This window comes from Anabrus simplex, chromosome 6 (assembly GCF_040414725.1).
Source record: "Anabrus simplex isolate iqAnaSimp1 chromosome 6, ASM4041472v1, whole genome shotgun sequence".
NCBI lineage: Eukaryota > Metazoa > Arthropoda > Insecta > Orthoptera > Tettigoniidae > Anabrus > Anabrus simplex.
In genome coordinates, this window is record NC_090270.1 from 5953910 (window position 1) to 5966291 (window position 12382).

Below are 12382 nucleotides of genomic sequence, written 5' to 3' on the forward strand. Positions count from 1 at the left end.
TAATAGCCATATAATGAGTGAGGAATCACATCACATTCTATACGCAACAGACCGCCATGGGTCTCATTTATAAAGTACTTTGCCCTGTTATTCACATAAAACATCACCGTCAATCCATCTGACGTGTTCCTGCTAACCCTCAAGTCTAGGGTTCAAACCCTTAGTTGGCAGAGTAAAACGGGTCGCAGATATTCATGACACAGCCGACGGTGTAGTTTTATTACATTCACAGTTGATCAAATAAAAGCAAGCATTGAAGTAAACATCCAATCCAGGCAGCATGCATGCTCTACGTTACGCAGATCAGACTACCCTTCCCAATATAGAGAAATGGAATACTGTCTTAAGTAACCCATATTTACAAGCAGATTTTTTTGACGCCAGACACCAAGGAACACTGGTCTAAGCTCACAAACAAGCTCCCGTTCTACTATGTATACTACATCCTACCACATAAGCTAACTTAATCCTTGCTTCCTACAATAAAAACATATATGCCTTACACCTGAATATATATAAAAATAACATTTCAATAAATGGCCTGATGAGCCGCCGTCTTCATTCATTTGTATATAAATGAGTAGATTATTAAGTTGAGTGGAGATACATCTATCCTAGAAAAAGAATAACAGTGCCTATCAGCAACACATTTACTCACGTTAGACTTGCGGGTTTTTATTATCGATTTCTGACGCCAAATGTTACTTCAAAAAGCAATAAACTACATTATGAAGAAGATAAGGAACCTGTACAAACATTAACTATTCATCTAGGCCAATATACACTAGAAGATTTAGAAAAAGTAATTCAGAGTCAAGCACTTTTTACCGCTACAAACATATATATTGAAGCAAATAAACAGCTAAACAGAGTTTGAAATCGAGAGCGACTTTAAATTGTACTTGACAAAGAAGAGAGCATTGGATCAGTATTGAGGTTTAATAATCAAATTGTAGAGCCGAAAACAAAAACTCTTACGCGTGACTTACCAAAAATAATTCCCTTCGACATGATCAAAGTTCCTTTTAATTTAGCCGATGGAATGTTTGAAAAAGATGGGCACCACTACCACCGAGAAACAAATGTGATTGGTTCTTTTATGTTAGATGCTGATTTTGGTGGCCCTATCAATTACGAACCGCAATGCCCTTGTACCTCTTCATGACAAAATTCAAAACATACGTCTCGAAATCACAGATGAGAAAAATAACTTGATCGACTTTAATGGCGCTACGATGACTGTAGTCTTGGAAATGCAATAGGTTGCATGAATTCAATTTTCCTTACTATAAATCTGGTGCTTGAAGTGCAAAAGAGTAACGGACGCAGCTAATGCTCACCGCGCGACAACAACAAATGGACGACAGAGAATTTCTGGAAAGTGTACAGTTTGCAAAACAAAGAAAAGTCAATTTGTAAAAATAAATTGATTGGTGAGGGTGTTCGAGAAGATATCATCGATGAAGTACATAGACCAGCTAGAAGAAAGTATCCTACTGGAAAAACAGTCGTGTACAGTATCGATGATCTATGGCAAGCTGATCTTTTAGAAATGGACTCTGGTAAATTGAAAGGAATTTCAAAAATCAATAAAGGCTACAAATATTTATTGACGATCATCGATGGGTTTTCCAAGTTTGTATGGACTATTCCACTTAAAGATAAATCAGGTAAATGTGTTGGAGACGCGCTAGAGCACATGTTTAAAACAGCGAATAGATCACCTTCAAATATGCAGACGGACAAGGGTAAGGAATTTTACAAGGACGTACAAGATCTCGTGAGGAAATTGGACATGAATCACTACTCTACGTATACAACCATCAAAGCGGCTATTGTAGAGCGATTTAATAGAACATTGAAGGAAAAAATTCGGAAGCAGTTTTCCCTGCAAGAAAATTATAACTGGGTCGATATGCTTCCAAAATTAGTACACGAGTACAATCACACAGTACACCGCACGATCAAAATGAAACCAGTCGATGTAAGTTTAAAGAACCAATAAGTTGTATATGATCATTTGTATTCTCACACTCCTGTACACACAAAACCAAAATTTAAAACAGGTAACTACGTACGCGTTAGCAAAATAAAATGACTTTTTGGAAAGGGATACACAGGTAACAGGTCGACAGAAATATTTACAATTTACAAAGTTTTTGCAACGAATCTACCCTACTACTTTTTCAAAGACTCTACAGATGAAGAAATTAAAGGTACATTCTACGAACAAGAACTACAGAAAACAAAACATCCTAAAGACTACTTGGTTGAAAAAGTGGTACGAAAGAAAGGAGAAGTGGCTTGGGTTCGATCGTTCGCACAATAGCTGGGTACCAAAAGACAGTGTGGTATTGTAAAGGGACCCTTAGATATTTACAATTTTCGCTTACATAAATGAACAGGCTAATCCTTGTTTCAGCCATGATCACAGTCTTGAATGGCTATCCAACAACACTATCCACTCAGAATCAAACTCTATCTACCATACATTATTTACATGAATTCGGTTATCTATCAGCTGTAGATGAAAAGCAAATTTCAGAAGTAAATGTAATGACTTATCAACAAGCTCTAAAATTATCCCAAGAGTAGTACTATCTCAAAGTTACTGGAACATTAGACCAAGAAACATTAAAATTAAACAGCAGTCCGAGATGTGGTGTTCCGGACGATGAAATCTATTTCAGTACAAGAAAGTACAAGTGGAACAATAAAAATATAAAATGGCATTATGCTTTAGCTAGTCAACGAGTACTAGGAATAGCTCAAGCTGCTTTCGAAGCGTGGCAGCAACATGCTGATCTACAGTTTGAAAATGATATACGGAATCCAGATATCGTTATTTCTAACAAGCGAGGAAATCCGCATCGGAATCATAAAATTGGCGGCCAATGTTCTGGTAGATTTGATGGTAAAGAAGGAATACTGGCTCACGCAAATTACCCAAATAGCGTTAATTCACCGATTGAAATTCACATCGATCATGACGAAAGTTGGTACTGTGTAGAGATGAGAAGAATGCAAGAGTGAGGAATGTGGCCTGCAAGCACGAACTTCCTGTTCTGCCCAGACAGATCGGCTCTTATCTGGTCTTATCTGCTACACAGAAACATTGACTCACACTTCGCAGTTTGCTGGATTACAACGACAAGAGCGAGGAGCTGCCAGTAGAAGACAATATAAAGTCGTCTGGGTAGTAGCGGAGTTTCTATAGTAACCATTGCGTCACTGGCTCTGCTGGTGAAACCCCCTTCGCCCCGTTCCTCACCGAGCACGTGCATTCTTCTGATCTCCCAACAATACTTGAACACGGATCCCAATACACCACAAGCTCAAACAAATCTTTATGCTGTTTTGCTACACGAAATTGGGCATGCTCTAGGAATAGCACATTCAAATAATCCAGATGCCATCATGTACGCGTACAATAAAAATCAAGTAGAACTACACCAAGATGATATTGTCGCTATTCGAAGTCTGTATGGAAAAGCCACCAACCGTGATGAACCTGAAAAACATAATCACACCCCCGAGTTACCAAAGACTGCACCTAAACTGTGCAATTTGAATGTAAACACATCGTCAACCAACTGATGTTCCTATTTAATGAAAAATGGTTCTGGATTATTGTACTTGATAATTCGACAACGATAAAAAATACGCGTCCTCAACTCATTAGTAAACATTCCTGTCTCAAGATTTCATCAAAGACCATCCGGTGAGATTGTCATGATCATCCACAACCAGATTTACATGATGGACTATCCGAGTTTAATTTCAAGTGGCTGTGGAATATTCGGCCGGATACAAACGTCCACACAGCTCAGAATACGTTTATCTTCTGCAAAGACGCTTTTCTTTTACAGAAATTGATAAGTGTAATTTTAGGCCTAAACGTCACGAAATAATTTCAAGAAGTTTTCGCGGTTTACCTCCAGCTGTACTACGAGTACAACGAGTTTACAAATTCGTTAGTGAAAGCCTTTGTTTGGTTTATATTGTCCGAAACAGCCTTCTTCTTTTATATAAATGTTAAATAATGTGAGAAATGTTGTAGCTCAGTTAGAAAATAGTGTCGCCTAATTTTTAGATATATAAATGGTGTTGTACACTATCCTGAGAGAACTAAAAAATTTCAATATAGACTATCATTTGAGTGAACAAGCAAAAGTGTTCTTCAGTAATGATACTGTATTTATGGCGTACACCTTTCATATCGAAAACTTTGACAGAATAAAATTTTCAAAATTTGAAGACACAGTAACTTAACTTGAGGATTATAATGGTTGGGAAACTACCGCCGGCATAAGCGAGCACATTACTGATTTATGTTTCGAGACTGAACACGAATATATACACATCGATAACTACACTGATGGCGATTTTTCTATGTTCAAAGAGGCTATTGCCGAATACCACCACTATAGTGGGTGTAGTGATGTCTGTAGAAAAGGCAAGCGCATTGTTAATTTTTATTTTGCTACTAAACATGAATACACCATCACTGAGTTGTTTTTGTGAATTTAAAATTTGTACTTTATTCTACTTCCTAGAGCTTGTTTTGCCAAATTAAACATTGGTCTTTTCTTGCTTATGTTGTATCCACAATTGAAAATCTTTTCTAATAATTTCCTGTTTACGCGGATAAGTTTCAAAACACTCCGTAATGATGTCAATAACTTCTTCTGTGTTTAGATCATTTAAAAATATCTTGTCCATAACTTTATTGTTAATTATAGTGACGAGTTCTTGAGAAATTTGTAATGGCTCAATTTTCAGTTTTGGAGGTAAAAGATTATCATATAATTTTTCAGTTATTTCTTGAGTATTTTGTTTTAACTGACTAAAAATGAAGTCGGATTCTGAGTCAATAAAAATGTCCAAATAATGTTTTATACCTTCGAACGTCTTGGAACAAGCCTTCAATAGATGTATAGTAAACGTGTTGTACCTCCGACTTTGAAGAACTGGTCCTTTTGGAGTATGTCTGTAGTCACGATGTAGATAACATCTTTTAATTCATTGTTCGATCTCTTTTTACAACTTTTCTAAGCTTTATTATTTGGTTTTCTACTTCTTTTAATTTTTCTTCGTACTATCTAGTGAGTTGTTCTTTTCCTTGTTGGGCTTCGATGGCTAGTTGTTGCATTTTTAAAGCAAATTGCTCCTTTTCTTTTTGTAGTTTGTATTCCGCTGTTTTGCGAATTGATGCTAGAACATCTTTAGTAACCCATTTCCTAAACTTTTTTGCTTCTTCCTTCTTTGAAACCAAAATAAGAGAATACAAGCCGGATTCGTTGATAAATACAGCTGATTTTCCATTACCTCTTAAGGGGGACCAGCAGTCCCCCTTTATGTTTTCTAAAATATTAATATCATCTACATCTATATTTTTACTAATTGCTTTTTGGTATCTTTATATTCCAATATTTCAGCCACTTCTTTTCCTTTAAACCATGGAATATTTTCATTATCCATAATCACAGTAACTTATTTATCATTGCAGGTAAGTTGGGTGTTCAGGATATTCATAATTGTCTCCATTTATGTAAGAAAAAATCTTAAGTGAAAAATAATCCAGGTTCATGGATAAAAACAGATTTTCTTTCGTTATGAGTGAGACCCGGTGAATTTCCGGGTCTAGAGAGAGAGAGAGAGAGAGAGAGAGAGATTTATTAAAGAAATAAATCATCCGTCCTCCAATGAGGGTGACCATTTGGATCCGGAATACAGTTTCAATTTCAATGGAGTTTAAAAATATCAAGAAATGAAGATGTAATCGTTGAAGCTGTTATCTTCTTTTTTCCAGGGGTTAGTGGGGGAGAAATGTCAATCACGTTCTCAGGTACAGATGGAAGTGAATGATTTGCAGAGAGTCTCTCAGTATCTGTATTACTATTTTTTCTAAGTTGCAGAATGGAACTTTCAAGTTTTGTAGGAAGTTCGATGTCTGACTAGGAAGGGCGCCTCTTGCTCCGAATAGCAGGCCTGTGACAATCCACCGATCGATGGATATTTTATACTTAGATGAAAGGTAAGGCAAGCATGGAACATAAATAGCTTGCTTTTCTAGGTCCACATCCCGAGCCTGATCCAGGTCCCTTTCAAAGCGCATGGTGGGATCTAAGACCATTGCTTTAATGTCCTCTATGTTGATAGCTACGATGTCCGCCCTCCGATTAGAGTCATCGGTAGAGACGCAGTGAACCTCCCATCCACGCTGTCTCAAGCCTTCAGCAATCGACGTTCTTACACGATGGTGGCGATGGTTCCGCATTAGCTCAGTACTCCGGCAGAATCCCAGCACATGTCCAAGGGTTTCTGTCTCGTTGCAGCCATTTTGGCGGCAACGGGTTGTGTTGAATGACCTACCGGGAACCGACCTGACTGCGGTGAGGTTGCATGTCATGTTCACTGCATTTATGTATTCAGAGGAGGACAGAGGTGATTTATGAGTCATCCAGGAGTTTGATTTCGGGCAGTCTGAATATAACACTACTCCTTTTCCTTTATGTGGTAGCTGGCACCACGACTGAAAGGATCGATTTCTCATAATTTCGCGTAGTTTTCTTCCGTCAATCTTTGGGGGGAGACTTTCCTTTTATATGTCAAGTCTGTGGAGTGCCATATCTTGTTCTTCAGGTAACTTCCTTACGTATGGTAGGTGAACGTCCTGAACATGGAGTAAGCGATTACAAATATTGTAATGCTGTATATTAGCTTCCCATTCTGCGAAAATTATTCCCATCCCTCTGACCTTTCTGGCACTATACAGCATCGAATTTGGAGTATCATCAGGCAGCATCATTATTTCTTTTACAGAACTTCATATAATTTTGTCCAGATCTTTAAGAAAAGTGTTTGATAGTTGTGTCAGAGGGGCACATTGTAGAGGATAGATCAAACCCGGCCAAACAAACTCGTTAATAATCTTGATCTTTTGCTCTGGTTTTAGAAGTTTTGTTTTTACCAGATTATTTAAGTCACAAGTTATTGTGCTTATTAGTTTATGTCTGTCAAGAGAGATTTCATTGTTGAAGTAAATTCCTAAATACTTGATTCGTTCATTGTTTGTTTTTATCGATGGGATTATTGATCCTTCGACTGTAGTGACGTTTCCTTCAGTTAATTTTCCCTTCTTCAGGATTATAGATTTGCTTTTAAGAGGATGGATATGTAAACCAATTTCTGCAAAGCTGCTTTCAGCCAAATTTAACAAGGTAGTAGCATCATTTTCAGTTTTGCTGAGTATGACTAGGTCATCTGCGAAAGCAACTGAGGATAACGGCGGTAGATCATCAGATAAAGCATAGCCATAACGTTGGCATATGGCATGGTCGGTGAGATTTTGCATTACAGTATTGATTGCTAAATTGAACAGCAGTGGTGAGATAGGGGACCCTTGAGCTACGCCACACTTAATCTCGATGGGTTTTGATTTCTTATGATCAGCTTCCACTTGAACTGTGTTCTTTGTAAAAAATGCTTCAATTAACCTACATAAGTTAGGAGGAATTTCAGATTGTCGAAGAGATCGTTTGATATGTTCATGACCAATAGAGTCAAATGCTTTTGTGACATCTAAAAATATGATGCAACAATCCTTTTTGTTGCGTTTCGCATCCTGGAGGCAACCATTCACGAGGGAAGCGTTGACATGAGTACCAGGTAATGGCACGAAGCCACGCTGGTGAGAACTTAGTGTGACATATGAACGCAGTCTCATATCTAGTACTCGTTCAGTTATTCTCCTAATCACCGAATATATGGTTATAGGTCTCCATTCTTTAATATCATTTATGTCTCCACCCTTATGTATTAAAATTGTCCTGGCCATATTGAGTTTTGAAGGTACGTAGGAGAAATGAAGCATCGTGTTGATAAGTAACGTCAGAAATTTAGTAGCCTTGAGGTGCCGTAATACACGAACTGTAATATTATCTGGGCCTTGTTTCAAAATGATTTCCTTGAGAAATTATTGGTAATCTTTCTTTCATTAAATTATATAGATTTATTGAGTTTGGATTTCTGATTCTTAAAATTATTTCCATTTCTGGACAATCTTCTTGCAATTCATTCAATCTAGAATTTACAGAAACATTTAAAGTTCTTATAACATAATATGGATATTCCCACATATGATTTTTCTTGATTAAAATAAATTCACTATTTTTATTTCTATTATCGGTTGCTGGAGTAGCATGACTATCTTGAATTAGGTCTCTAGCAGCATTGAACATAATTCTATTGCTTCTAGTAATACTTCCAACTTTATTTGCTAAATAAGTAATTTTATTTTGTAGTTTATATTCACCGTGTTCTCTGATTGACGGCAAAACTTGTTCATAAACCCAATCTTGAAAATCTTCTGCAAAAGGCATTTTTGAATTCATAACTAAGCAATAGAGTCCGGGTTCGTTAATAAATTTCAATTTTTTTTTTGCACATAATTAGGTAGCACAGTTTCTGGACTACCAAAAGTCTCATAGGTCTTGCAATATTTTTTCTTTACATGATCTTGAATAGCTTTTCGAGGGCGTTCATATCCTAAAATATCAGCTACTTGATTAGCGTAAAACCAAGGATTACTTTTTCCATCCATGACCACAAACACTTGTTTGCCATTGTACACAACCTTATTATTTTTAATATCCATCATTTGCTCCATTTGTTTGGAAACATTTTTAAAAGTGACTTTATTTATATAGTAAAAAAACTATCGGGATTCTAGGCAAGATGCTTATCCCACCTGTAATATATACGTATTTCGTGGTGGATAGCCATCCCCCAGGAGATTTGATATTTATAATTTTCAGGGTACGGCTTCCCGTCCTCTGGAACTCTATAGTAAATAATAATAATAATAATAATAATAATAATAATAATAATAATAATAATAATAATAATAATAATAATAATGTTATTTGATTTACGTCCCACTAACTAATTTTTCGGTTTTCGGAGACGCCGAGGTGCCAGAATTTTGTCCCGCAGGAGTTCTTTTACGTGCCATTAAATCTACCGACACGAGGCTGACGTATTTGAGCACCTTCAAATACCACCGGACTGAGCCAGGATCGAACCTGCCAAGTTGGGGCCAGAAGGCCAGAGCCTTAACCGTCTGAGCCACTCAGCCCGGCACTCTATAGTAAAAAAGAAACGGTCTTCAGATGTGGATAGCGGCTATCAATTTCAGTCTCCAAATGTTCACAGATTTTTTCTTTCATAGATGGAAAATCCTTTAATGGTTATCTGCCCCTTGTGCAACCAAGAAAAAGAAATGTGCAAAGAAATTAAAGTCACTAAGCAGAATTTGCCTTCAAAGAGCGGGTGTGTTCAGTGTACAGAAACAAGACAAAACAGCATTCAGAACACACAAAAACTCGAACATGACTGGAAGAAAAAACATTTACTTGCACACAAGAAGTTAGAAACAGCAACAGATATATTCACAAATGCGGTTATCGGCCTCCAAGAGAAAGACGGTGTTTAAATTGCACCAACAATTACATTTGCAAAGAGTGCTCGAAAGCCTACTAAGAAAACTATAAAGCAAAATGATCTGAGAAAGTTGAATGCGTTTGCGCCAAGACTTTCGAGAAGTAATTAAAAGAAATAAGTTTCATAATGATAGATCCGTATTGAACTGTGATTACAATAGAGTAAATTAATATATTATTTTGGGTCCACCTTTTCAATACAAACTGTAAATATTTTAAATTACATAGGGACTAGTTCCGACCTAGTAATAGGTCATCGTCAGCCTAAAGTGAATTAAAGCATAAATATCGAAGAAAAAATAAACAATGTAAACACAAGTACAGTCTTTTTAAAAGTACATACTATGTGGGGTATTGAGCAGCAATATATTAAAAATAATAATTCTTCCAATTGAAGAAGCACTGAACGGAAGTTATGTTCTATATTTATGAATAAAGTCCAGTGCGCCGTATATCATTAAAAGTCCAATGTGCACTAAAAGATGTTACAGAGAAGAATTATCAGTTGTGTGTGGCTTCTTGAGTTTGCTGTGTTCCATGTGTTTTGACGTCTATGAATACCTTAAAAAATGACGTAACTTCTTCGAATATACAGCGGTCGGTCGTGGTTCGAGCGCCACTTGAATCCCCATAAAATATATGGTAGGTAGCATTTAAACCAGGTAGACGTATTCACACTTGCGCCTGAACCCAAATCAGCCTAACCACAATATTCTTTGTTGACAGCCTGAGTTTAGACCCCTTACAGCGACATTCTCTGGTAACAATGGTGATTGGAGGCGGCGTCCTGTGGATGTATAACGCGGGGATCGTGCAGGTCATGTCCCAGCGGTACCTGTCGCTGCCCAAGCTGCGTGACGCCAGGATGTAAGTACTCGCCGCTTCTCCTTAAGACTCGACCCGTGCGATGAACGTGCTGCCAATACCTTCGCAATGACCTTACGGGAGTTTCTGGTTTATCACATTTCAAAGAGAAAGTGGACCATAATGATGAGGAGGAGGAAATTCTGGTGGGTACATTTGGTGGAGAAGACATTAGTTTCTTCAGAAACAGGAATACTAATGTCCTATCCAAGTTGATGCGATCTGCATCCGTAAGTTACCTTTCGTCATGTGTTTCTGTATTTCTTGTGCTTGAAGTCATATAACACTTGCTGAATGTGGATTTGTTCAATCAATTTCTCTTCCACTTTGACAGTGGAAGTCATTTAGATGCTCCGACTAGAATAGAAAAATGTGGCGGGACGACTCAATCCCAAGTTGCACAGACCACTCCTCCTAGGTCCTGTAGCTCGTGCGAAGGAGCTACGCAACTCGCGCCTCGCATGGGTGGAGACTAAACTAAGTGTTTTGATTATGTGAAGCTCGTGAGGCTGAGTACGTCAATGCTACTTACAGAGCTGTTTGGATCTTCGTGGTGGGAGCGCTGTCGCTCGTCGCAGTGTGTGGCTACTGTGGTCTGTTGATATACGCCACGTACTACAACTGTGACCCACTGACTACCAAAGTAAGTGTGGGATGGTTGCTCTAAGTGGAACACAACAAGGTAACACTGATGGTGGTGAGTGATGGCGGGTGTTCTGTTCGCAGCTCGCCAAGACTAAGGACCAGCTGCTCCCCCTGTTGGTGATGCGGACTCTTGCCGACTTCCCCGGTCTGCCAGGCTGCTTCGTGGCGGGAGTGTTCAGTGCAGCTCTCAGGTACAGCGTGTAACACCATTCCTCAATGGATGAAGAGGGTAGGGAGATACGGAAACTGCATCAAACCAGGGTGGTAAATATTTACGAATCTCTCGCCACTGTGAATAACATATTCATTATGACTGGCGCCAAAGGGCTCTGCCATTGCCTGAAATCTTGTCCAATGTAACGTAACTGCCATAATTCAACACCGCGAGATATTATGACCAAATTTGGCGGTATACATGTCGTAAAGCAGTGAGGCAATATGGGATAGATACTAGTCGACATTTTAGACTGGAGGAAGAATAAGGACTTGAGTAGGTTAGTGAAAAACATTTCATTAATAACAATCCTGTGCACTGTTAAGGATAGATTGCGCAACTCTCACTGTTATAACTATTTTTACGAGGAAAATAATGAAAAATTAAAGGCTCTGTTGCCACTCTTATAATTCATAACGGAGAAATAATAATAATCATAATAATAATAATAATGATAATAATATATTTTATGGAAGAAATAACAACATTTTTAAATGGTCGAGGACCAGATATAATTTTGTAATGAATAGCAGTAGGACTTCTTCCACGATAAACGAACGTTAACAAATTATTTTATATTCGCACGTAAACAAAGTCTAAAACGTATAATAGAAAAAGAAATGTAGTGTGGCATACTGACAATCGAAGAAGTGGGCAATCAAACAAGTGAAACCACAATACCGCAGCCCAAGTCCTCGGCTGTCAGTGCGGCCACCAAAGAGATAAGAGGCGCCTTCCAGCGCGAATCATGCCATGGCCTCGATAAAACACAAACACAGAAAGGGGAAGCGATGGGAATCTGGGCGAGGCCAATTGGTCAACGACCATAACAAAGGGTGGAAGGAGTATGAGCAGAACATAATGCTTAATAACCCACTGTTCTGAAATAAAAGAGTTCTAGTAACATTTGTTTTAGAAAGAGTGTGATCTGCAATAATACTCGGATAGTTTTACTGGCCACCGTGCACATGTTTTCATATTTGTGGTCTGGTGTTTTTCACACATTTCAGTACACTTGTTATTTTATAAGCCCCAGTGGAAAAGGTTTTCATATGTATTCTCTCGTGTTTTTCACACCTTTCACCTTTCCTCTCATGTCTAGAAATGGTAAATACAGCTATCACTGTACCTGCAGACAAAGGACGTAAAATGCTCT

The 12382-nt window shown here is 38.0% G+C and overlaps 1 protein-coding gene across 1 annotated transcript in view; it reads left to right on the top strand.

Moving 5' to 3' along the window:
* Positions 1 to 12382, top strand: part of LOC136875457 (sodium-coupled monocarboxylate transporter 1-like) — a 185046-nt gene that overhangs the window by 114889 nt on the left and 57775 nt on the right. Inside the window, exons 7-9 of the mRNA XM_067149006.2 lie at positions 10230 to 10370; positions 10902 to 11010; positions 11094 to 11203. Of these exons, the coding sequence (XP_067005107.2) occupies positions 10230 to 10370; positions 10902 to 11010; positions 11094 to 11203 (360 nt within the window). The remainder of the gene's footprint in view (positions 1 to 10229; positions 10371 to 10901; positions 11011 to 11093; positions 11204 to 12382) is intronic.